At 42.1% G+C, this 27,664-nt stretch overlaps 1 protein-coding gene across 4 annotated transcripts in view; it reads right to left on the reverse strand.

The window, feature by feature from the left end:
* lrmda (leucine rich melanocyte differentiation associated) overlaps positions 1 to 27,664 on the reverse strand; it is an 860,999-nt gene that overhangs the window by 90,219 nt on the left and 743,116 nt on the right. Inside the window, exon 7 of one of the 4 annotated variants that reach the window (XM_069885471.1) lies at positions 16,733 to 16,953. The exons of 2 other annotated variants lie outside the window; for them this stretch is intronic. In XM_069885471.1, coding sequence (XP_069741572.1) covers positions 16,904 to 16,953 — 50 coding nt within the window. In that variant the 3' untranslated portion in view covers positions 16,733 to 16,903. Of the gene's footprint in view, positions 1 to 16,732; positions 16,954 to 18,197; positions 19,268 to 27,664 lie in introns of those variants that run through there. One more of the 4 variants, XM_069885473.1, reaches the window with a different exon arrangement.

Genomic DNA, 27,664 nt, shown 5'->3' on the forward strand with positions numbered 1-27,664 from the left:
GCAGAATAGAAGCAGTTGTAAAGAAACAAAATGGTAGAGTCTTCCAAAAGAAGCAAGGTGATTCCTTCCAAAATAAATTGCAATGATAGCGGAATACAAAGTATTCTGTGCAAATTGTCAATCTTGGTCATTCATCGCTGTGTGGGCACTGAACTCATCCCCACTCCTGTTGACTGTACTATTGTCACGAGTATGGTATTGTAAATGTGGAAGGAATTTGCAGTGAATAAAACATTCTTCATTGGTTCTGTTGAATAGCTTTAAGTTCTGAGTCACACTTAAGTCGTTCTGCTTTTCTTCCATTAAACATGTCGATGTACTTGAGAGAATTTTGGACGAAGCAATACAAATGTGATGATTTATTATGTAAAGCGAAGGGGAGAATATGAGGCAATCTTGTGGTCTTTATTACTGATGACTCTCACAACTTTACTGGATCCATGGCATGCATTCAGTGCAAGTTTGACCTATTCAAGGTTATGGAAGTGCCACTTAATTAAATAAAGTGCCTCTTGGCTCTAAGCACAGGTTATAATTGTAGACTGAAGATCCAACTGCGAAAGTTGAAGAAAAATAAATTACAGCCACTCAGCTCCACGTGGTCATCGAACCAAAACAGGCAACAATGGTTGAAATGTTTTTTGTTCGTGATGTGGCTTAGCCAACTCCTCCAACCAAAGGCCGTTCGCCGTAATTTAGACAAGTATTTGGAATATCGGCATTTAAAAGCTACATCGATAATTTCTCATTCCTAATGTTTTATGAATGCACATTCTACACCAAGGACCGCTCTGCTGGCAGACACACAGGAGACTGCAAAGGGTGGAGTGTGAAGGTAAACATGACCGGAACTCAGTGGGCCGAGCAGCGAGAGAAAAAGAATGGTTCTAGATTACTTTTATTGACATGTCATAAAACCAAAAATGTGATCAAATAAGGTACAGCACGGTAACAAGCCCCTTCAGCCCACGAGCCCGTGTCGCCCAATTGCACCCAATTAATCAATTGCCCGGACATTTTGAAGGGTGGGAAGAAACCAGAGCCCTGGGGGAAACCCACACAGATAAGGGGAGAATGTACAAATTCCTCACAGACAGCGCCAGATTTGAACCCGGGTCACTGGCACCGTAACAGCATTGAGCTAACTGCTACACTAACTGTGCCACCCTAAAATTTCCTTTTGTCAACCATAAGGCACACAAATACTCGCTATCAGCAGAAATTACCCAGTGCCCCTTACAATCAATGAATGAGAAGCAAAAGAGTCCCCCCACCCCTCCCCCCCTCAAGAGACATTTGAGTCTACATGGATTTCTCTCCAGCACTCCCGCAGCCACACAGCCTGCAGTCCAAACCATCAGTAACCCGAGCTTCAGATGCACACCTCTGACTCAATCAGGAACCCTTCAGCATCCTCTGCGCCTTCTCTAATCTCGGTTCTGATACCTGATGCCCCTTCAGCCAGTCTCCAGGAGTCCACAGCCTGACGCGAGTCCCTTGATTGCAGTCGCTAGCAGCTTGCATGGTCAAGTGCTCCCCTCTACCCCATTTCAAATCCCTGCCCCATTCCCTTCCTGACACGTCTGTCCATGGACTCAAGCACTGCAAGACTGAGACCACCTAGAGGAACAGCACCTCATCTTCTGTCTGGGCACCCTCCAACTGGATGACATTAACTAACATCTCCAGCCTCTATTAAACCACCCCCTTACCCCTTCTTCTCCTTATTGCCTTCTCTCAGCCCTGTCTCCATTTTCCCCTCTGTCTCCTTTCACACAGCCAAAAACAATTATCTCCTCACCTCTTATCATATCCAATTGACACCTTTTGTTGGACTGGACTCTTCCCCGGAGCTTTCCGTCTTTAATCAGTTCTTTGCTTATTCCTTGAAGAAGGACTCAAGCCCTATGGTTGCTGCGAGACAAGCTGAGTTCCTCTTATCTATAGGTTCATTGTCTGGTCAGAAATCTGATGGTGGAAGGGAAAAAGCCGTTTCCCTGCAAGAGACTGCATTTGAAGAACTGCGTGCAGTTCTGATCTTCTCATTAGAGAAAGGTTCACTGGACTGATTCCAGAGACGAGGGGGTTAGCTGATGAAGAGAGACTGAATCATCTGGGACTGTCCTCGCTGGAATTCAGATCAATGAGATGGGATCTTATCGAAACATATAAAATTATGAAAGGAATAGATAAGATAGAGATTGGTTAAGTTTTTTCCAGTGGTGGGCAAGATGAGAACTGCGCGACATAGCGTCAAGATGCAGAGTCGTAGATTTAGGACAGAGATGAGGAGGAGCTGCTTTTCCCAGAGAGCAATGATTCTGGGCAGTGGAGGTGACCTCAGTAAATATATTTAAGACAAGATTGGATAGATTTTTGCATAGTAGAGGAATTAAGGGATATATGGAAAAGGCAGGTAGGTGGAGATGAGTCGATCTTCAGATCAGGTACGATCTCAGTGAATGGCGGAGCAGGCTCGACGAGTCGAATGGCCTAATCCTGCTCCTATTTCTTATGTTCTTGTGATGTTTGATGATTAACTTTGTATTTTGATTAGCCAGCAATAAAACAATTTGAAATTTATGTTAATACACAAAAAATATTGAGGAACTCAACAGACTAACGTTTCGGTCCTGATCCCTTTGCCTTTCCCACCTAAAGAACGTTGCGTGACCTGCTGAGTTTCTCCAGCATTTTTGTATATTACAATCACAGAATCTGTAGACTTCCTTGTTTAACTTATTACATGTTATTGTATTACCTGAGACTGCTGGCAAAGTGTTCTTATTGTCTGCAAAAGGCTTGTTCCAAGGGTTATTGGAAAATAAGATGTTAGCCAAAGGATGTATATTCCCCTCCACCATGGGTCCAGTGTAGGCTATCCTGAGGAGAGGGAGCCAAATGTAATCACCGTAACTTCCCTGTTGTTGGAGAATGATCCATGTAAAATAATTACCAATGGCTTTTCGCATTTTTGCTTACGAATTGCATTGACGGGATGTCACAATCTTGAGTAAGACAAATGCAACATCTCCCCAGCCCCTGTCCACGTAACAGGAGGTGCTGGACCGAGCCTAGGAACGAGAAGAGTGGAGTAAAAACACAATCCTGGAGAAACTCAGCAGGTCGAACTGTGTATTTTATGTAGCAAAATTAAAGCTACATAACCAACATTTCGGGCAAAAGGTAGGCAGGTTCCCGCCCAAACAAAATGGTGGGGAGGAGGGGAGGAGCACGGTCCTGAAGTCAAGAGGCAATAGGTGGATGAAGGAGGGAGGGTGCACCAGCAAACAGGGGGAGGGGGGAATGGCTGTGTGACTAGAGAGGGAAGGGGTGGAGAGCTGGAGAAAAGACGGAGGGACAGGGAAGAGAGGGAGTGAGCTTTTCTGTTTTTTTATTGAAAATGGTTTAACTTTCATACATTTCTGAGATTTTTAAGTTTTCTAATTATTTAAGCACTTTTTAAAGCAATTAAGTGTGAAGCTTAGACATCAGTTAAAAGTTTTAGTAAATACAAAATGCTGGAGGAAACTCAGCAGGTCAAAAACAAAGATACATAACCAACGTTTCGGGCTTAAGCCCTTCATTAAGATATGTTCTGCATGAGTACAGTAATCCACCCCCACCCCCCACCCCGCCATCCGCAGTGGATATGTTCCAAGTCCCTCAGTGGATGCCTGAAACGGCGGATAGCACCAAACCCTATATATACTGTGTTGATCTGATAACCGAGACGGCTACTAAGTGACTAACGGGCGGGTAGCATATACAGCGTAGATCCGCTGGACAAAGGAAGGGTAGGACGGCGTGAGATTTCATCACGCTACTCGGCACAGACTCTCACACACAATTGCATAAATCAAGATGAAAGTGCGAAAATGTTTTAGGCAGAAAAATAGATCAAATTAATTTTATGTTCTTCTTTTCCAACTTTAATAGCTACAATGATACAGACCCATGCATGAGAGACTCCACAAGGTCAATTCTAGGAATCTTATTCACAAATTTAAAAGAAGGTTGGATGTGTACGTGGAGGAGAGGGGGTGGAGGGTTATTGGCGGAGAGCAGGAGGTTTGAGCTAGTGGAGTTGTTCTAGTGAACCGGTGCGGACTCGAAAGTCAACCTGGCCTGTTTCTGCTCCGTAAATGGTTATATGGAACAGTGCACAATTTAAAACTTATGAATTTTTATTTCTAGAATTTTCCATTTAATATTTTCAGACCGCGGCTGGTAACTGAAACTGTGGATTGGGGGTGGGGGGGCTCTGTACGTGGTCATAAAGCTTGAGAACAGCAAGGATTATAGATAGGGAGCAGTGAGAGACAACTCCCTTCAGAAAGCAAAGGAGAACTTCAGGATTTCACAGGGTTTTGCAATAAACAGGAGTAAAACAAGAAAGACTGCAGACTTAAGTAACGACCCGAAGCTGGAGAAACTCAGCAGGTCAGTAGACTTTGTGCAGCAAAGATAACCAATGTTTTGGGCTTAAGCCCTTCATTAAGGTCTGAAAAGATTGGACCATTTTCACTACCTTTTCCAAAACTTCCATTTCTTTTACTTGAGACTTCTTAGAGTATTTGGCCAGAAAAATAAGAAAACATGCCAAAGAAGAACTGGGAAATAGATTTCTAAATGATAAATAGAAAATCACAGAAATCCTTAGTAGCTGGATCTAAGAAGGGGGAGATAAACTGCTGTCAGAACTGTCTAAATGAGTTGGTCTTCTTGCATTCTGCCAGTGACATCAATGTAGGCATAAATTTGACAAACTATTTGAGTGATAGTCATTAGTTGTTAGTCACTGGTGAGATAGTCAGCACACCCCTCCACTCCTGAGCATAGCAAGAGATTATTTTTAGCTCACAGAGTACAAATGGATCTTCAGTTTGACATCGGATGCCAAAGATCAGCACTCCCTGAGTCATCATGACTTGTGCAGTCTAATTTCTGCACTAAGGCAAGCTGCAACAACTTCTTAAGACAGAGGCAGGGGTGTCAACTCTGTGCCAAGGCTGATTGTAGTATAGCTAAGGATAGTGAGCAGGGAATGCCCTTTGTGCCTGACCAGCTTTCCGACCTCAATGAACACCAGCAATACAGATTAACAGACTGTTTGACACACAGAGGATGATTTTTTTTAATGAAGTTGCAGACAAATCACAGAATTCCAAAAAAAACATAATGCTCATGTTTTAGTAACTTCAATTGCAGTAGGAGCAGAGGGCACTGCCGTTGCCACTGGGAATACCAGAGAGAGGTCAGAGATCCCGAAGTGGTTGAGAGAAAGGTCGGAGATCTGGAAGGGGGCACGTTGGAATTGGCTTGTCAGTCAATCCAGGTCATTGAGGAAGGTGCCTGTTATGGTAAAGTCTACAACACCTCACGAAGTAAGGCACTACTGATGGCTTTTCTCATTGTTATTTGTCAGGTCCCCAACATAATTACTAATTGTCACAGTGTGGGTATGGCTGTTACAGAGAATTGGCTCAGAGGTCAATCCACAAGACCATAAGAGTGGCAGAGAGGATTACAACTGTATGTGATCTACCAGGATTGTTGTCTGAAGAGGGCACGCAAAATTATTGAGGACCCCTTAGGGAAAGAGATACAAGAGTATCAGATGTAGCACCACCAGGCTAAGGAACAGTTTCTTCCCATAGGCAGTGAGAATGCTGAACAACCAAAGGAACACCTCACACTAATCATCCGAGACTCTCATAGTCATGAAGCAACATTTGTTTATTCATTTGTATAGACAAAATACTTGTCCTGCAGACATATTGTTTGTCTGTATATATGTTATGTTTGGTTGTGCGTCTGTGTGTTTTGCATTGAGGACTGGAGAACGCTGTTTCGTTGGGTTGTCATCGTCATCATGGCTATCCCTTGAGATTGAGCCTTCATTCCATTGATCCACTGAGCAAAGACACCTGTGCATGTATTTGTTTAACATTTACTTGATGTTGCACTCCAAGAAGCACACGATACTTCATAAATCAACCAACTAGTTCCAATGGCATGGAAAACACGATGATTGGAGCTGATGGACTTGGTGCAGCCTTCGTCTGCCTTCACAGCAGTTGAATTCAAGTAACTTCATCTGCCTGAGGTCTTGGTTGATTGTTCTTTGTCAGGGTCCTCACCATCAACCTTATTGTCATGGGTATAGCTCCAGACGGCATCGATCTTAGGACCACACAAGCTTCTCCACCACAACAAGGTGTCAATCCACATCAGGTTGTACTTGTACAATCAATTGACAATAAATTTGACTTGATTACCAAGTCCACAACACCTCCCTTGTAGTGGGGCACCACTGATTGATTTTCTCATTGTTATTTGTGAGGTTCCCCAATGTAATTACCAACTCAATCTGTACTCCAGCAGAGGTTCACTTCATAACTCACTGACAAGCTACAAAACGGCTCAGACAGATTGAGAGTATGAAATTATTATTTTCTTTTCTGTCAATTACCAGACTTGAGCAGGCATGACTATTCATTCCATAAATAGATGTAATAATATTAACACATGGTCCAGTGAAAGGAAATATCACTCACTCACAATTGTTATTATCCCATAGCATCTCTAATTACACAATCAGCTATATCCCAACTCAAGATAGATTTTGTAACATTTATTTACGAATCACTGTCATTGCCTGCCCAGAGAAGATGTGATTACTTCTTTGCAGGAAATGAGTTCAGAGAAAGACAAAACATTATTTTTATGTAAATCAAGTTTGACTGCAGAACAAGTGTAATCGATTTATCACAGGCTGCGAGCTCAGTCTCTTGTAGAACCAAAAAAAAACCAACACGTGGAAGAACGTGCAAGCAGAATTATTTCCAATATTGTTTTGGAAGTTGAAGTGTCTGACATTTTAATTTGAGAGGACTGTTCAACGATTGTGCTCAGTACCTCAAAACTTCAGGGAAACAAAAGAGGGGTGGAAGTTGCCCTGAGCCATCTACAACTTGAGATTTTATTTGACATTATCCGAAAAGACTCTGATGCCTGAAGAATTCAGGAGGATGGACTAAATTTTGCATTCAAGTTGTGTTGCAGACATTTATCCAAGTTCATTATTTGTTGGAGGGTTAAGAAGTTGCCATATCTTGCAAGCAATTATCAAGTAAAATCTTGTCTATTGACTGTCTTTAGCTTCTTTTAAACCCCACCCTTAATAAAACCTGATTTAACTTTGCAGCTTAATTCCCGCGTTGTGATAGTATATGTATTCTTCAGCTATCCAACGGCAAGGAGAGCATTACACAAATCTTATCAATTCCTAGGATGACAGTACTCCGTTGAACCCTCAGGCAACACTCCCTGATATGGTGAATAAATAGTCACAGCAGGCTTCATGGGGAATGTGGTCTCATTTACAGAAATGGCCGCCGGCAAAATGTTGGGAGAAGATATTTGTTGGAAGCCCCGATGTATGTAACAAATTTTTTCACCATCTGCATTCACTTTTTAAGAATTCATTTCACTGCAGTAATTTGAAATTGAAAGTTGTTTGACCAAATTTCCATTCCCTCAGACAGTTTGTAATCAGTACAGGCACAGCATGACCTATGGAGCGATATTGCTTCTGTGGGAAAGAGGCTCTTGTGTTGGTGGTTTTGTTGGCTGTGAATGTGACAAACTTGGAGTATAATGTTCATTACTGGATAACAGTAGATTTAAGCATCTTGATGCTACAGGCCAGGGGATCAATTTTAACCTCCTACTTCCCCTTCCCCCTTTTGTATCACAAAGAGTTCCAATTTGAAAGAATAATTGAAACTCTAAACTCTTCAGATGCTGAGAGTGTAGTAAAGTTACACAAAAATACTAGAGGAACTCAGCCGGTCTCACAGAATCCATAAGTGGTAAGGATTCATTATTGACAAGGTGTAAGTAACAAGCAGGCAGGCATCTTAATTTAAGACTGGAGATTAAACTGGAGGAATGGTATGCTTCAGTCTAGACCAACCGAAGCTCTGCTCTGTTTCCTTTCCCACTGATTGGCTTCCTATGAATGTTGCACAATTCCATGATTAATCGTAACTACAAACATTCATACAGTATCCTTATTTTTATCTTCAACATCTCTCATCTTCCAAATTGGAAATGTGGAGGAGTGTAGGATGCAAAACAAACAAGGGCAATTTGGTAAGTGTTACAGAGTTCTGTGTTGTGTATTGGCCTATGTGTTGTGTGGTTTAATATTAAAAAGTGACAGTTTGCCTTAGAGAGCCAAGGTGAAGGTGGACTGCTGAGAGAGTGGGAGATGGACTGAGCATGTGCAGAAAATGATCTAGAAATTTCTGGACTTCGACAATAAGCCACCACTGGGGGTGCTGTGGAGTGGAAGAAGGCCCAGAGCATGAGTCATGGTCTGTAGGACAGTTTAGAATGTTGGGATTTCAAAAAGGATGAACATTCCAAAGGCAGCCAGAAGGATCCGGACCAGGCCAGTGGTTCCTCTCTCTGCAAGCAACACAAGACAACTTCAAATTTTGTGCTCTCCCTCTCTCTCAAAGATCTTTTGGCTTCAGTTTACCAAAAAAACTGAATTTTGTTTATGATCTTTGCTTCGGTTGAGTTCAAAGTTTTGTGAGTCTTCTGAGTTCTCCAGATGATCCTCTTTCTTTCAGGTCAGATTGCCAGTCTTCTCCTTGGACCAGACAGCCTCCCAAAATTGGCCAGCTTTGTCCTTCGGGAAAGAATTTGGGTCACCAAATTAGAGGAAGGTGATATCGAGAGAGTGCAGAGAAGGTTCACGAGAATGTTGACAAGATGTCAAGGTTTGAGTGACAGAGAAAGGCTTTTTTCTCTGGAGCGTAGAAGATTGAGGGGGGATTTGATGGAGGTGTTCAAGATATTAAAAGGGACAGAGAGAGTCAACGTGGATAGGCTTTTTAAATTAAGAGTGGGGGATATTCAAACCAGAGGCCATGGTTTGAGATTGAAGGGGGAAAATTATGAGGGGAAATTTCTTCAAGCAAAGAGTGGTTGGGATGTGGAATAAGCTTCCAGCAGAGGTGGTTGAAGCAAGGAGGTTATTTACATTTAAGGAAAGACTGGATAATTACACGGAGGGGAGAGGTATATGGTGATTGTGTGTTTTATGTCTAAGTTTTTCTGTGGGCTGGTTGGAAATATAACTTGGACTTAATTGCATATGTTATATTTAGGCTGGGGAATTTATTAGTTCTACGCTGTTATAGAGATTTGCATAGTAACCAGTGGGTATTGTTACAAAAGGGGGGTTTTGAATTAAAGTTTGAAGGTGAATTTTTAGTTAATAAAGTAATTGTTCATCTTTACCCCTGGCACTTATATGCCTTTATATGCCTTCTTTGTGGTTGCTGGTTTGATCTTGTAACATAATTTGGGGGAATCATCCGGCATCAAACCAATTTGGAAGCTTTAGGGGCAATTGATTTGTGCTTAGTTATCAGTTGTCTGAGTTTGACTCAACCTCCAGCTTGAAATTAAAAATAAACGGTGAGTGTATAAATCACCGGCAGAAAAACCAGGAACTATGAATATTGACCAGTTCATAGCTAACCCTTCAGTGGTTAAGTTAAAAATGGCTAAAAATCCAGAACTGAAGTTAAACTTCTTACAGTAAGAACTGGGATGAAAAAAAAAAGGAAATTGCCTGAAAGATTGTTAAGCACTATGTAGGAAAGGGGGTATTTGAAGAAACTGCATTAGAAAGTTTCCAAAGGAGAAAACTTCAGAGGAAGTAAAGTTGGCTTTGAGAAAACTGGAGTTAGAGGGGAAAAGAGAGGCAGAAAGGAAAGCCGAATGGGAAGCAGCAAGGCAGGCAGAAATGGAGGAGAGAGAGAAAGAACGGAAGCATGAGCTAGAACTAGCTAAATTAAAGCTGACCCTAATGCAAGGAGAGGGAGTAGCCCAAAACCCATGTGCTGGTCAGAAGGAGAGGTTTCTGGTCAGTAGAGAAGTGAGGTTAGTTCTTCCATTTGAGGAAGCTGAAATAGACCAGTATTTTCAGCATTTTGAGAAAGTAGCTCTAAATTTAAAATGGCCACCAGACCAGTGGTCACTCCTGCTACAAAGTGTTCTGGGAAAGCCTAACAGGTGTACTCGTGTCTCACGGTACAACAAGCAGCTGATTACGAATTTGTAAAGCAGGCTATGCTCCGATCTTATGAACTAGTCCCAGAGGCTTAAAGACAAAAGTTCAGGAATTTTAAAAAAGCAGCAACCCAATCTTACCTGGATTTTGCTTATAGGAAGGTTATGTGTTTTGATCGGTGGTGTGATTTATTTAGGAAAATCATTCTGATTGAGGAGATTGTGTTCCTGATGGTATTCAAGTGTACTTGGCAGAGAAAAATATAAAAACTTGGCAAGAATTGGCTAAATTCACAGAGGAATATGCTTTAACCCACAAGCCAAAGTGGACACCAGGGAAAACCTTTCAAAGGAATACTGCTGATAATCCAAGTAGAGTAGAAAGAAAATCTAGAAGTGAGGTTAAAGGAAGAGAGGAAATGCGTGAAGGAAAAATTTTCGAGTGTTATTTGCCACTATTGTTAGAAGCCAGGGCACATAATAGCAAATTGTCCTGTACTGAAAAGGAGGAAAGAGAAAGGGGTTGTACCAACCGACTGTGTTCAGAGTGAGAAAGTTAGGGATATTTTTAAATCATTCATGACTGAAGGTTTCATTTCAATTAAAGAAGGATCCAATTAAGTGCCAGTTAAAATCCTGCGGAATACTGGAGCAGCCCAATCGCTTGTTTTAAGCAACGTTTTGAATTTTGGTGAGGAGACCGATACTGGAGATGTGAACTTAATTAAAGGCATTGGTGGTGAAGCAGAGCCTATACCTTTGCATTGAATAGTGATGAAATCAGACTTAGTTAATGGCCCAATTACGATAGGGATAAGATCAAGTCTGCCGGTGGATGGAGTTTCTCTTTTGTTACGGAATGATTTAGCAGAGGGTAAAGTCATACCTATGGTAAAACTCCCAAGTAAGCCATTGGTTTATGAGTCCGAAAAGGATTTGGAAATCTACCCTGCGTGTGCCATTATTAGAGCCATGTCTAGAAAAATGGTAGAGGTAGAGAAAATCTGTGATGATCCTGTAGTGGAGGCAAGCATTGAGGACAAACCTAAGGATCCAGCTTTGCTGTTGTCGATAAGAATTAATTGCCAGACAAAAGCATGATCTTGATCTTGTTGGAATAAGAGATAAGATTCTGCCTAACCAGGAAATTGAAACTGTGCCAGTGGATTACTTTGTTCAAGATGGAATATTGATGAGAAAGTGGAGACCATAAGTGATATCTGCCAGTGAAAACTGGGCGGTAGTAAGATAAGTTGTAATTCCCAGAACTTACAGGAATGAAATATTAAAGTTGGCTCATAATACACCTTTCGGAGGTCATCTTGGAGTGAAGAAGATGGTAGAAAAGATAAGGAAACAGTTTTATTGGCCAAAATTAAGAAAGGATGTTGTGAACTTTTGTAGAACCTGTCACACGTGCCACCAGTGGCACCTTTACAATCCATCCCTGCTTTCGGGGAGCCATTCTCAAAAGTGATAGTGGATTGTGTTGGCCCATTGCCAAAAACCACAGCAGGAAATAAATATTTGTTAACACTCATGTGCACAGCCTCAAGGTTTCCAGAGGCTATTTCCCTGAGAAACATTAAAGCAAAGATGATTGTGAAGACTATGCTAAAAATTTTCACATTGTTTGGTCTACCAAGGTAAATTCAATCGGACCAAGGGAGTAATTTTATGTCTGGAATATTTCAACATGTGCTGTATGAATTGGGAGCCCATCAAATTATTTCATTTGCCTATCATCCTGAAAGTCAAGGGGCCTTGGAAAGGTTCCATTTAACTGTGAAAAATATGATGAGGGCTTATTGCATGGAAAATAATAAGGATTGGGATGAAGGAATCCATTTGTTATTGTTTGCTGTTAGAGAGGCAACTCAGGAGTCTCTTGGCTTTAGTCCATTTGAGTTGGTGTTTGGTCATGAAGTCAGGGGTCCATTACTATTGTTGAAGGAACAGTGGATAATGATATACAATAATGATATACAATCAAATCTGTTGGATTATGTTTTCAAATTTAAAAACAGATTACATCAGGCTTGCGAGATGGCAAGGAAAAATTTAAAAACTTCTCAGGGAAAAATGAAAATTCGGTATGATCAAAAAGCAAAAATTAGGGACATTAAACCTGGCGACAAAGTATTGGTTTTGTTTCCAATGCAGTCAAATCCTTTGAGAGCTCAGTTTTCAGGACCATATAAGGTGAAATCAAAAAATAACCAGGTCACCTATGTCATTGAGATGCTTGATTATTGAAGAGAGACACAGGTCTGTCACGTGAACATGCTTAAACCTTACTTTGAGAAAATGACTGAGGAGGAGACTAGGATTCCAACTAAAGTGCTAGTTATAGAGGAAAGTAAGGAGGAGATAAGTTTCGTGGAGGGTCATGGAGCACAGAAAGTGATAAGTCCCAGGCTGGAAAATTCTGTAGTTTTGCAAAACTTAAGACACCAAGTTTTTGACTAAATCAGAAAGGGAAGAAATGAAGACATTACTTATGAAATTTAAGGATATATTCCCAGATGTTCCAAGAAAAACTACTGTGGCTTGTCATGATGTGGAGGTCAGTGATGCTAAGCCTATTAAGCAGTATCCTTACTGAGTTAATCAGGAAAAGAGCAAATTGGAGTTCATCCTGTGTTCTGGTGCCTAAGCCAAATGGCTGAATTAGGTTTTGTACAGATTATCGAAAGGTAAACATGGTGACAAAGACTGATGTGATCCCTATTCCCAGAATAGATGATTATATAGATAAGGTAGGGAAGGCTAAGTTTCTTACAAAGATTGATCTCTTAAAAGGATACTGGTGTGTTCCTTTGACAGAGAAAGGCAGGGAGATTTCTGCATTTGTTACACCTTTCGGATTGTATGAGTATAATGTTATGCCTTTTGGGATGAAAAATGCACCTGGCACATTTCAGAGAACGATTAATGCAGTAATTCAGGGTTTAGAGCACACAGGAGCCCATATCAATGATTTAGTAATTAGCATGGATACATGGGAAGAACACATGCTTAAATTAGAGCAGTTATTTCAGAGACTGGTGGAAGCACACTACACAGTGAATTTGCATAAGAGTGAGTTTGGATATGCCACTGTAATTTATCTGGGTTATGTGGTAGGACAAGGACAGGTGGCACCAGTTGGAGTGAAAGTATTGGCTAACACTGCATTCCTTATCCCCGGTAATAAGAAAGCTCTTCAAAGATTTCTATGTATGATTGGCTACTATCGTAGATTTTGTAAAAACTCTGCAGAAATTGCACTCCCATTAACAAAACTACTTGGAAAGAAAGAAAAATTTATCTGGTCAGATGCATGCCAGGAAGCATTTCTGAAGTTAAAAGCCATTTTATGTCACCAGCCTGTACTTTTGTCCCCTAACTTTGAAAAGCCATTCTTTTTAGCCGTGGATGCCAGTGACGAAGTGGTTGGTGCTGTACTGCTCCAGAAGAAGGATGGTGATGGAGTAGAACATCCTATTTTATACTTCTCAAAAAAGTTTAATGACCATCAACAAAATTATTTGACCATTGAGAAGGAGTTATTAGCGCTTGTTTTAGTGTTGCAACATTTTGATGTGTATATTTGTACTGCTCAAAAATTGTTAATAATATATACTGATCATAATCCATTAGGTTTTCTGTCTAAAATGAAAAATAAGAACAGATGGTTATTGATTTGGAGCTTACTATTACAAGAGTATGATTTAATTATTAAACATATGAAGGGGATGGATAATGTAATAGCAGATTGTTTGTAAAGATGTTAATCTGGGTAGATAGAAATCTAATCACATACTTATTGTAAAAAAAATTGAGTGTTTATTTTATTTTATTTATGTAATACTTCTATTAATTTTTAAAAATTTGTTCTTGTGGATCAAATTTTTTTTAGCAGGGGAGGTGTTACAGAGTTCTGTGTTGTGTATTGGCCTATGTGTTGCGTGGTTTTATATTAAAAAGTGACAGTTTGCCTTAGAGAGCCAAGGTGAAGGTGGACTATTGAGAGTGGGAGACTGACTGAGCATGTGCAGAAAATAATCTAAAGATTTCTGGACTTGGACGATAAACCACCACTAGGGGTGGGTGTGGAGTGGAAGGAGGCCCAGAGCATGAGTCATGGTCTGGAGGACAGTTTAAAAAAGGACTTCAAAAAGGATAAACATTCCAAAGGCAGCCAGAAGGATCCGGACCAGGCCAGTGGTTCCTCTCTCTGCAAGCAACACAAGACAACTTCGAATTTTGTGTTCTCCCTCTCTCTCAAAGATCTTTTGGCTTCAGTTTACCAAACAAAGTGAATTTTGTTTATGACCTTTGCTTCAGTTAAGAACGAAGTTTTGTGTGTTTTGTGTTTGTTTTGTGTCTAAGTTTTTCTGTGGGCTGGTTGGAAGTTTAGCTTAGACTTTGATCATGAATGTTATATTTAGGCTGGGGAATTTATTAGTTTTACACGTTATAGAGATTTGCATAGTATCCAGTGGGCATTGTTACAAAAGGGGAATTTTGAATTAAAGTTTGAAGGTGAATTTTTTTGTTAATAAAGTAATTGTTCATCTTTACCCCTGTGTGTGATATGCCTTCTTTGTGGTTGCTGGTTTGATCTTATAACATCAGCCTCTAATTCCTCAGTAGTTTGCAGCTTTCTGGCATTTTCTGCAGATGTGTGATGGAAAGTGTGTTGACCAACTGCATCACAGTCTAGTATGGGAACATGGGGTCACCAATTCGCCCGAGTGTAGGTAGTGGACACAGCCCAGGACATCACAGGCAAAACCCTCCCCACTCTCAAGAACATCTATGGAAACGTTGTCGTCGGAGAGCAGCAGCAATCATCAAGGATCCCCACCACCCATCGCATGCTCTGATCTCACTGCTGCCATCAGGAAAGAGGTATCAGTGCCACAAGACCTGCACCACCAGGTTCAGGAACAGCTGTTCTCACTCCACCATCAGACCCCTCAACAACAAACTCAATCAGGGACTCATTTAAGGACTCTTATGAAACTTTGTTGTTTTTTCCCTCTCTGTATTGCACAGTCAGTTTGTTTACATTTCTTTATTTGTTTATGCGTATGTTGTGTACAGCTTTTTTTCTTTGCACTACCAAAAAGTAGAGCTTTTGCCTGTGTTATGCACCCAGAGGACCCCAAACCCCAGACATTCACCAAGAAAACTGGTTACTTAAACAAAAGTTATTTTAAATTTTCTTTAAACATGAAAACAGGATCAAACTTTAACTTATTATTATCAACTTAACTTAAACCCCTTCTAATTCTGAGAGCATATGTATGTAAGTTCAGAAAAGTTATTTGATTCACAGTCGAATCTCACTTCTCACTCCTCCAAGTTCATCTGTATCAGGCAATTCTTATACTGTCCACAGAATTTAACATTTATGAACCTTCACCAGGCTTTGGTGCTTGAAAGGTAAATTATACCACTCAGGAAGGTCCTTGTCAGTTTTCAGAGAGAGATTTATTGCTTGTTGGACACAAACTAATTCCTTCCAATCAGCCATTTCAGTGCCTTGCCGAAGAAACATGCCCCATCAGGGGTTTCCAGGTGATAACCTCTTTCTTTCAGGTTATCACAGATTTTCTTTTCTGTTTCCCTTAGTTCAAGTGAAACATTATACAGCCAGCCATCTCCTCTTGTATGGACCACAAGGGCTTTGACTAGGCTGAACTAAGAACTCACAACCTGTCTTCAAAATGGGGTTTTTCCACAAGCTTTCCAGCTTATCATGTTCCAGTCCCAACTGCTAATGCTGAACAATAGAATTGAACTCTCTCTCTCTCTCTCTCTCTCTCTCTCTCTCTCTCTCTCTCTCTCTCTCATATGCACAGAGAAAAGCCATATGACCCTCTTAGAACAGCCAATTGCATTCAAACAGACTGCAGCACTGGACCTAATCTTCCAAGTTTGTTGCTTTCCAAAACAATAATCCATTACTCGACAGCATGTCCAATTAACACCTACTTGTGAAGTCTCCATGGGCATTCTTCAAAGTTTTTGCAAAGGCACCCGGAGCCTGAACTGTCTGGCTTAAAGCAAGCTCTTGCATTTTAAATGAGATCTGTGTTGTGAAATGTTTGTGTTTGTTTGTGACCTACACTAAAAAAAAAACCCACAATTTATCTCCTTTTAAAACATATCTATATACAATATAAAATATATCATAATCTGTCACATCTGGCCCACAGGATAAAGAATCTCAGGATTGTATGTGATGTCATGGATGCATTCTGACGACAAATCTGAAGTTAAAGACAAAACAAAATACAACTCCTGATAAAGCAGAGTATTCTCTCCAGAAACAAAAAGTGCAGCAATGTGAAGGACAGTTACCTATCAACAACAAATTTCAAGGCAGTCTCAGTCATGTGCAGTCAATGGGTGCTTTACCTAATTGATGGAGGATTACAAAATGATCTCCACTCTGCCTCATACAATGGTCCCCTTGTGCTACCTTTGCTTTTTGTGATGTAGGAGTCATTTCAATCAGCAAAATAAAATCAGGGAAAGATCCTGGATTAAAATTTTATTTGGAAGTTGATTCCGTTAAAGTTCGCATAAGGCATCGATGCATATAAATGTATTAAATTTTAATTTTTTTTAAAAATTAGACATTCAACAAGGTGACAGTTTGTGCCACCAAATTTACACCCCTGGTACATATGTGGGAGGAAACCAGAGCCCCCGGAGGAAACCCACGCTGACACGGGGAGTTCGTACAAACTCCTTACAGACAGTGAAGGATTGGAACCCCGGCGCCGATCGCTGGTGCTGTAAAGGCATTGCACTAACCGCTGCTCCACCGTGCCGCCCTGTTGAGCCGCATATGCTGAGACACTGCGTTAAAGAGAAGAATGGAGCATTCAATCTGATGGACAACATGTATTTTGGTGCTACAAAGGAGTTTTCAGTTACAAATTATTTAAGTCAACTATTCCCAACGGGATCCACCCAACCCCGCTGGTGGGGTGATTGCACATTTAACAAACTGAAATCATAAAATCTTTTTTATGCGGTTGGTAGGAGAAGAATACTGAATGCTTTGCAGGGAAGTGGGCCCATAAACTTTGAACAGAATCCTCAGGGTGCCATAGCCAAAAGAAAAAGGTAGAGAATAGCTGGCTTAAGTGAATGTCCACACTGTGCTTAAGTAACCATGGCTCGGAAAATACTCAACTTAAGTTATCACTTTTACAAATTGCATCTGAAATTATTCCAGTACAAGTACCCTGCTGCAATCAAATAAGTGTGATCTCAGGAATTAATGCTATTAAAGTATAGACAGTCTCGATGGACCAGGTGTGAATGAATCTGACATAAGGGATATAGACAACGATGAAAATCCATTAACCTACAAACTAACATAGGTTCCATTTCACAAGCTCAAATAACACGGGTGTACAATCAATAAAACAGCGGGTGTCCAGACCTCCTTGTTTCCTCCATTTCTTATTTAGGAGACAAGCATTAATTTCCAGGTACATGATCAGCTCACAACAGATATGCAAAACAAAGAAAACGGGAAAGATTATTTGAATTCTCAGAAAGATGGAAAATAATCGAGAAATGTTCCTATTTTGTCAAGAGATACACTCAGTCACCAAGCATCGATTACATGAACAAATTATAAAGGATTGTCTAGAAGCAATTCGTACCAAATGAGGAAATAACACATGCAGACGTCACTGCAAGCACCTTGTGAAAGTCCTCGACTATCAGAAATCCGCATGTGCCCCGCTCAATCAGCAAAAGGGACAATTAACCCGTAATATTATCTCCAGAACATAAAAGAAACACAATTGCCATATTGTGGGATTCCAAGTAAAATATGTCAAAGAAGAGAGGAATAGTTTAATTATGGAAAAATTATTAACATAGAGTGGGTTTATTATTAAATGCTGTGATAGGTGACAAGTTGATAGAAGCAGATACTGCTGGGTGCTTGTCTTGGGTAAACTTATACCTCTCATTTTGTTCATTTTAGATTGGTCACAGTGTTTTAGCTACCGAAAGAAAATAGACACACACACCGAGAGCAGTTCAGTTTATACAAATGTTTATTACTAATTCAAAAGCTGATTTCACACTACAATATGCAAGCCCTTCCCAACTATACTTATCAACGCTTGGACTGGTCCCAACTGCCGAAGCGAGGCAACAACTGCACACTTGTAGTAGGTTGTCAGGGCGCTGGTAGCAGCTTCTCCACCTCCCCCGACCGGGACGTTGCTCGGACTCTGGCTGTTCTTCCTTCTTGACAAGGGGTGTTCCCACCCCTCGGAGAGTCTAAACTTCAGCAGCAGGACCACAGACTTTTATACCCCAAAAACAATTAATCATGCACCCACTCCCTCTAACATTTGTCAGTCAAAATCAAAGCTGAGCATACTATTCTACAATTTAGAAGATTAATTATTATGGAGCAGGATGCTATGATATCCTGGTTTATCTCGTAGATACAAGGACTCATTAAAACTTCTTGAGCAAGACAGGTTGTGACCAATACGTCAATTTCAGAGTGTCGTATTTGACAACTGCTTTCCCTGGGCCTCACGGTGGAATTCCATTTCAAAGTGTATCTTCAGATAAGTCCCCATGGCTGAGTTTAATTACATCTGCTAGTTCTGAAAGTAAGGTGACCTGCGTGTGGACCCAGTGTCGTCAGTTCCACATAAGCAAAAAGCATCTGAGTACATGGTTTTAATCCTCCATTACATTCCACCCCTTGGTCACAATCTGTCATTTGCGAGGCCTAACCAGTATTTGAGTACAGAGGGAGCGAAAAAAGAGAAATCAAAACAACAATTACAAAGATAAGCAATGACGCGAGCAACCAACGGAGGATAGTGTGGCCCACTCCCCCAAATGTAGCAGTTAGCCATGAGAAAGGATTCCAACCAAGGCTCAAATTATCCTTGTTGGCCACAATACCCAGATACTGGAGCTCACGAACAGATTTTGAAACATGCTGAACAATAACATATTTATATAAGCTGCACTTGAGGCTGGTGACCGAGGACTTCCTTGGTGTAATGCATCGGACCGTGTTTCCCACTGGGAACTCCCTTGGAACGTCCTCGACATTACAAATCCAATTGCTGGCATCAAAGCAGCTGTTAAGCCAGATCACCAGGAGTGTAAAATGGAGAACCTGGAACAAAGAAGCCTGACACATGTCACTCACGATACCATAAGCGTTCAGTGTTTAAACAGACTAAATCATCCTGTCCCTCAATAGCTACCCACCGAGTGTTACCCTGGGCAGGTGTCACTATTTCCCCTTTTACAGGAGGGCCACTACCTGGTGGTGCCACCCATACTTTTTGTCCAACATTCTCTAGTTCGGGGATGGGGGGCATTGACTGTTATTCCTCTGGAATAGGCTGTAATTCAGGAGCGTGAAGAAGTCGGTGGAAAGGTGTACCTCCTTTTAAAGGGCGATGATTCAAATTGTCGACTGCCTGCTGCAGCACATGGCACCACCCCTTCAGGGTCCCCAGTGATGATAACAAATGAATTTGTTCCTTCAGTAAGCCGTTCATTTGTTCAACTAACCCGGCAGCCTGCGGGTAATAAGGAATATGGTGGACCCATAAAATACCGTTGTCATTTGCCCAATCACAGATTGCTTTCCCGGAGAAGTGCGAGCCATTATCAGAGTGAATCTCCTCTGGAACATCATAACGATAAATCAAATGGTTTTGTCCTTGGATAGTGCTAGCTTGGTCAGCCGTCTTGGTGGGAAAAGTAAAAACCAGGCCCGAAAAGGTGTCAACCATTACTAGGACGTAATATTTACCCATGCAGTCTAGCATGGGGCCTATGTAATCAATTTGCCAGATCGCAGCTGAGTGAGCACCCCGTTTTATTCGGCCATGCGGACCAGGTGGAACGGTATGGAACTTCACAAGCTGACATTCTGGGCATGTACATATGACCATGCGGACATCATCCTTATGGATGGATAAAGCATGTGTACGGGACCACATAGCTGATCCCTTCTCCCCCAAATGACCACTCTGTTCATGTGCCCATCGAGCCAGGGGGACGGTATCAGCACAGCTGATAGTGGCAAGCTGATCTGCTACTGCATTATGTTGAGCCATGTTAGTCGCCATATTGGTATGGGCATCAACGTGATAAACGGTTATCTCACGATGGTGGGAAGCATCCCACAACAGCTGCCACAACTCTTTGCCCCATACTGGGCGGTCATGTATCATCCAGTTGTTCTTTTGCAAATCAGGCATCCATACCACAAGTCCATTAGCCAAAGCCCAGGAATCAGTAAACAGGCGAAGAGGGTGATCATGGGGATCTAGTGGTAAAGTGACTGCCTTCAACTCAGCATACTGACTGGAGCCACCATCCCCCTCCTCCGATAACTGAGTTCCTGACCTAGGATGGTAAGCCACCTGTTCGTGTATGCGGCCCACCCCTTCAGGCCCTCTGGTCGCACGACTCTGAATATACCACTTCCATTTAACAATAGAAGACTGCTGAGCCCGCCGGATCTTTAGATTAGCATCATTAGCCAGGACCCAATTCATTATAGGAAGTGCAGGTCGCAATTGAACATCTGCATCACCTGTCATTCTTTCAGTCTCTAGCAGGGCCCAGTAACAGGCTAGTAACTGTTGTTCAAAAACAGAATAACGAGTGGCAGCCTCAGGCATGGTACGTGACCAGAATCCTAGTGGGACTCGGCGACCCTCTTGTTTCTGCCAGAGGCTCCAGGAGGCCACATCATCAATATAATGGTGAATTGAGAGGGAAGGCGATACTGGAAGGTGGGTGAAGGTATACTGGCGCCCCTTCCAGGTAAAGGCGAACTGATCCTGTGAGTCCTCAGCTATAAGAATACTGAAGAAGGCCTTAGCGAGATCAATGACAGCATACCATGTTCCTGAGTTCCCAGTAGCAATGTTTTCAATAAGAGTGACAATGTCCGGAACTGCTGAAGCAAGTGGTGGGGCATGTTTGTTCAAAAAACGATAATCAACTGTCATTCTCCAGGAGCCGTCCGGCTTCTGGACCGGCCAAACAGGGCTATTAAAGGGCGACGTTGCGGGCCTCACTACCCCTTCTTCTTGCAGAGCATCGATGGTGGCAGTAATCTCTTCCTGCCCCCCAGGGAGATGATATTGTGGAATGCACACTGGTTTCATGGGGGCTGGCACCATCACAGGATCCCACTTAGCCTGACCCACTACTAGTTTTTTTGTAATAGTTCGAATTCCAAATTCAAATCCCCCTTGGCTAGTATTAAGGGCCATACCGGCCAACATATTAATACCCAGGATACACTCGTCAGTAGCAGCCACCAAGGCATGTAACCAGACAGGGGAAGGGCTATCACCCACCATGGCACAGACTTTTATTTCCTTTGCCAGGGTGACCGCTCCTCCCAACCCCTCTATTCGAAAGGCCGGTCCAGTCCAGAGGTCTGGATTACCAGGAATCACCGAGTGCTCTGCACCGGTGTCGACCAAAGCCAAGTATTGGCGATCATTACCCCCACCCCAGTGGATTGTTAACGGTATGTAGGGCCGCGGATCCCCGTGTGTGCGCCGTGTCTCGATGGAGTAGACACGGGAATCCTGCCCACACCTTCAGGCTTCAGAAGGGTTCGGGGGCTTCCAGGACCACATGCTATTGTTATCTTTAAGAGCCTGTTTAACCCATTGTTTTACCTCATCATGAGTAACTGGAGCAGGAGAAGCCAGCTCGATAGAAGCAGCAGTGGGAGCAGAAAGCACAGCTGGGCCAGGAGGACTCAGCAGCTGGGGATGATGTTCCCCTGCTTTTTGCCTAAATCGATCTCCAATGGCAGCCAGCTCTTTTACAGAGAAATCACGGATCATTGACTCCTTCCGACCCCTGTTCCCACTTTGGCTCACAGGGTCCTCCACCCAGTCTAGGGGAGGAGGTGGAGGCCATCCAACAGAGGGAGTAGGCCATAGAGCATAAGCAGGGGTTTGGGTATTTTCCCCTGGGTCCACATGGGAAACCGGGGTATCTATCCCTTCCATCTCTACCCTTACATCATCCCCCCTTCTGTCTGTTTGGGAAATCTGCTGCCTTATAGGGCGGGCATGAACAGCAGATGGAGAGGGTAGTATGTTAGACACATGCTGAGGAGTATCTGCATTATTACCATTGTCATTCCAGATATTCCCATCCCAATCCTCAATTACATCAGGATCGTCACCATTCCTTATCATGGCATGAATACGATATGGATCGGGTTCTACTCCATGCCTTTCCTTATCTGCACAGAGCTGCTGCCGGAGTTTAATATTACGGCAAATCATTTGGACATGCTTATCTTCCCATTCTTTGGCTCTGTCCTGACTGGTACGAACAATCTCGCTCATCATGGAACAGCATTGTCGCAGGACTTCTAGCTCCTCCTCTAATTGCTTTCTTTTGCACTGAGATTCTACTTCTCTTTGAATTAATTCTGCTTCACGCTGAACGGAGTGGCGTAATGCTGTGGCCAGCAACCAAAAACCATTCGTCAGCATTCCCTTTTTATCAGGAAATTTACTTTCTCGAAGGAGAGTGGCAACCCGCTCTCCCAGAGGTGCACTTGATGAGTCTAACTTCTCATCCCAACTAATGGGTGGTCCCAACAAAGACAGGGTATTGGCCAACATGCCAAACCCATCGTCTTTGGAAGTCCATCCAGGAATCAAGAACTGCTCAGGGCTCACCTCTTTCTTTCGGCGAAACATCTTGAGACCAACCCTGCTCGCAGCGCCAATTGTCTTGGGTAAACTTATACCTCTCATTTTGTTCATTTTAGATTGGTCACAGTGTTTTAGCTACCGAAAGAAAATAGACACACACACCGAGAGCAGTTCAGTTTATACAAATGTTTATTACTAATTCAAAAGCTGATTTCACACTACAATATGCAAGCCCTTCCCAACTATACTTATCAACGCTTGGACTGGTCCCAACTGCCGAAGCGAGGCAACAACTGCACACTTGTAGTAGGTTGTCAGGGCGCTGGTAGCAGCTTCTCCACCTCCCCCGACCGGGACGTTGCTCGGACTCTGGCTGTTCTTCCTTCTTGACAAGGGGTGTTCCCACCCCTCGGAGAGTCTAAACTTCAGCAGCAGGACCACAGACTTTTATACCCCAAAAACAATTAATCATGCACCCACTCCCTCTAACATTTGTCAGTCAAAATCAAAGCTGAGCATACTATTCTACAATTTAGAAGATTAATTATTATGGAGCAGGATGCTATGATATCCTGGTTTATCTCGTAGATACAAGGACTCATTAAAACTTCTTGAGCAAGACAGGTTGTGACCAATACGTCAATTTCAGAGTGTCGTATTTGACAACTGCTTTCCCTGGGCCTCACGGTGGAATTCCATTTCAAAGTGTATCTTCAGATAAGTCCCCATGGCTGAGTTTAATTACATCTGCTAGTTCTGAAAGTAAGGTGACCTGTGTGTGGACCCAGTGTCGTCAGTTCCACATAAGCAAAAAGCATCTGAGTACATGGTTTTAATCCTCCATTACAGTGCTCAGTGTAATTGCTCCCCTCTGTAATACTGATACTGAAATCTGAGCATGGCAGACATTTTCAAACTGTCAACCGTGTGGAAGAAAGGACATTCAACAATGGCGCCAAACCGAGTTTTCCAATGCACATTGAGTTTCCTTTGTTGTCATGTAGTAGCACAGAGCACGTAGTGCCTTCCGCCTGCCATAAGGCGGACAAAGAGTGCCCAAGAAAGTCGCCTGGTGCCCCTTATAGTATGAGAGAAAAAGAAGCAAAAGAAAGTCCCTTCAGAGCTGAGTGCCCCGTTCACGATTCACAAATGCTCTCCGAGGAAACGGTTTCAGAGTCGCTGTCAATAAACTGTCTGCATGCCTGGAGGATTTATTAATTCTGAGTTGTTTACTGTCATATATACTGTTTTGCATGCTATCCAGGCAGTCAATCCAGTGGCTCACTAGGGGGTGGGGGGGGCATGGACCTTCTCCTGTAGTAATATTTTTTGTACTAATTTTACTTATAAGTTGTAATTCCCATATATCACTGAATGTAACAGCAATAGCAGTGAGAAAAACAACTAGCACGTTAAAATTACACCTTTAAATTACAATATCATACACACAGCAATGAAAACAACAGCACATACTTTTAGCGCTTGCAGACGTAACCCGGTGATTCGAAGTGTCGTTGTCATTGGGTCATCATGACATCTCTGACCGAAGCACATTAGAAAGTTCAAAAAGTAGAGGAGTCACGTGATGGAGTAGTGGCCGGTCGGGAAAACCAGCCCTCTCCAGTAAAATAGGAAAAAAAGTTAAGAAAAAGCAAAGCATAACAAAAATAGAGAATAAGAAATAGAAGATAAAGATACAGAGAAGAGAAAGAAGATGGCTTCCAAGAAGGAGAAAGTTAGAACAACTGGAAAAAAAGAAGTAAAAATGTCGCCGGAGAAGAAGGAAGAAGGCCTTACCTGCACGAAGGAACAGGATGCTGTGGTGACGAGGAGCACCCACCCCTCGAGGTCAGTACCTGCCCTACAGAGTCGTGACCCACCAGCCGGTGCACTACAAAAATGGCTCTCGGAGCCAAACAAAAGTGTGCAACTACGCATGTGTGAGGAGTCGCGCATGTGCAGTGCGCAATCAGAGGAGAAAGAGGACACTGGCTGGAGGTGAGCTCAGCAGAGGAGCGGGCTGTCACAGACCGAGCAGCTGAGGGATGCCCAACATCAGGGCTCTCAGCTGGAGGATAAGGAAGACAACAGAAGAGGATGCGAAGAAACAGATGTGGATGATCGACAAAAAGACCAACATCAAGAAGCACAACAGACGAGCAGCCCAGGAAGGGAGGAACACCAACAAGAGGCCCAGCAAGAAGAGACCCGACAAAGAGATACAAGCAGGTCATCAGGGAAAACAGAAGAGACACAGACACAAAGAAGAGAAGAAGAGACACAAACACAGATACAGACACAGAAGAAGTGGAAGAAGACCAAGATCTTCACAGAGAAATAGAAGGTAAAACTGATGGACAAAGAAATAAAAGGTAAAACTGATGAACAGAATATAGATAAAGTCTTTTTTGAAGTACAAATTGGATCACTAAAAGAATGGTCATCATTACAATTTAGTGCAATTAAAAGGAAAATGAAAAGAACAGAAGATAAAATGCAAAGGTTAGAACTGGTAATGACAGAAATAGGGAAAAGCGTAGAGAGTGTGGAAGAGCAGGAAAAGGCTGTAGAAATGGAAGTAAATGACTTAAGAGAAAAATTGGAAGAAAGTGACAAAAAAATTAAAGAGACACAAGAGTTGTTATTTCAGAAAATTGATATGTTGGAAAATTATAGTAGGTGAAACAACATAAAAATAGTGGGCCTGAAGGAGGGTGAAGAAGGCACAGACATGAAGGAATTTATAAAAGGATGGATCCCAAAGGTCCTGAGAACAACAGAAATGCAGGAAGAAATGGAAATAGAAAGGGCACGCAGAGCATTAGCTCCAAAACCACAGACACATCAAAAACTAAGATCCATCTTAGTAAAATTTTTGAGATACACGATAAGAGAAAATATACTGGAACGGGCAAGGAATAAAGTTAGAGAAGATAATAAACCATTGGAATACAAGGGTCAAAAAATATTTTTTTACCCAGACATTAGTTTTGAACTCTTAAAGGGGAGGAAGGAATTTAATATAGCGAAATCAACTTTATGCAAAAAAGGTTACAAATACATATTAAGACATTCAGCAGTGCTTAAAATATTTATACCCAGGGAGCAAAACAGACTGTTCTTGGATCCAGAGAAAGCGCAAGAATGCGCAGAACGTTTGCAGGACAGGAAAAGAGATGTAACAAGAATGAAGAATGGCAATAAAGTATGTATAAAGATGTAAAAACAATGTATAAGTAAAGAACTAAAGAGGGAAAAGAGAAGGGAAGGAAGGGAGTAAGGGGGGAAAAAGAAGAGAGAGAGCTTTGTTATATATGTTTAAAAAAATGTTTTCTGGAGAGGGCTGGGTGGAGGGGGAATAACTGTCACTGCAAAATCAGTTGACGCTGCGAACAAGATCGCAATCCAAATGAAAAGGTGAGTTGTGGTTGCCCAGCAAGGGGTATGGGGCAACTCAGAGAGGGGGGAATATTTGGGGTTAAGGTATTAGTGGATGTGGGAACTGTGGGGTTACTTTGTCTTAAATGTGTTGTCGTACATTAAGTGTAATAAGAGAAAACTAAGAGATGAAAATGGGGAAAAGGAGGCTGGAGGTGGCAAAGAGGTGGAAAAGAGATGTATGCAAGATATAAGATGGCCATGTTGAACTGTATGACTATAAACATTAATGGAATACATAACCACATTAAAAGAAAGAGGCTACTAAATTTATTGAAAAAGGAAAAAAATAGACATAGCATTTGTGCAAAAAATGCATCTAACTGAAGTGGAACATAAACTAAAGAGAGACTGGGTAGGACACGTAGCAGCAGCATCATATAATTCAAAAGCTAGAGGTGTAGCCATATTAGTTAACAAAAATGTACCAATCAAAATAGAGGAGGAAATAATAGATCCAGCAGGGAGATATGCAATGATAAAGTGTCAGATATAGTCAGAATTTTGGAATTCTGGAAAGATTATGCAGGATATTTTTTTTTAAGATTGCAGACACACAAGGAAATAGGAGGGGATTTTAACCTTAATTTGGACCCAATGTTAGATAAAACTGGAAAAAAAGATGTAAAAAGAATAAAGTAGCCAAATTTATGGTTAAATCAATGCAGGAAATGAAACTTATGGATATATGGAGGAGGCAACACCCAAGAGAGAAGGAAATTTCATATTATTCGAGTAGGCACAAAACTTACTCAAGGATTGATACGTTTCTGTTGTCAGCCCATATTCAAGGGAGAGTTAGGAAAAATGAGTATAAAGCTAGACTACTATCAGATCTTTCACCCCTATTATTAGTAATAGAACTGGAGGACATCCCACCAAGAATATATCTTTTTTCTTTGGCTTGGCTTCGCGGACAAAGATTTATTTAGGGGTATGTCCACGTCTGCTGCAGGCTCATTGATGACTGACAAGTCCGATGTGGGACAGGCAGGCATGGTTGCAGCGGTTGCAAGGGAAAATTGGTGGGTTGGGGTTGGGTGTTGGGTTTTTCCTCCTTTGTCTTTTGTCAGTGAGGTGGGCTCTGCAGTATTCTTCCCCTGTCCTGCAAACATTCTGCCTGCCGAACTGTGAGGTGCCAAGATTCACGGTTGGAGGCAATATGAGCCCACTGGCGGTAGTCAATGTGGCAAGCACCAAGAGATTTCTTTAAGCAGTCCTTGTACCTCTTCTTTGGTGCACCTCTGTCTCGGTGGCCAGTGGAGAGCTCGCCATATAACACGATCTTGGGAAGGCGATGGTCCTCCATTCTGGAGATGTGACCCACCCAGCGCAGTTGGGTCTTCAGCAGCGTGGATTCGATGCTTGCGGACTCTGCCAGCTTGAGTATTTCGATGTTGGTGATGAAGTCATTCCAA

This window comes from Narcine bancroftii, chromosome 6 (assembly GCF_036971445.1).
Source record: "Narcine bancroftii isolate sNarBan1 chromosome 6, sNarBan1.hap1, whole genome shotgun sequence".
Lineage (NCBI taxonomy): Eukaryota > Metazoa > Chordata > Chondrichthyes > Torpediniformes > Narcinidae > Narcine > Narcine bancroftii.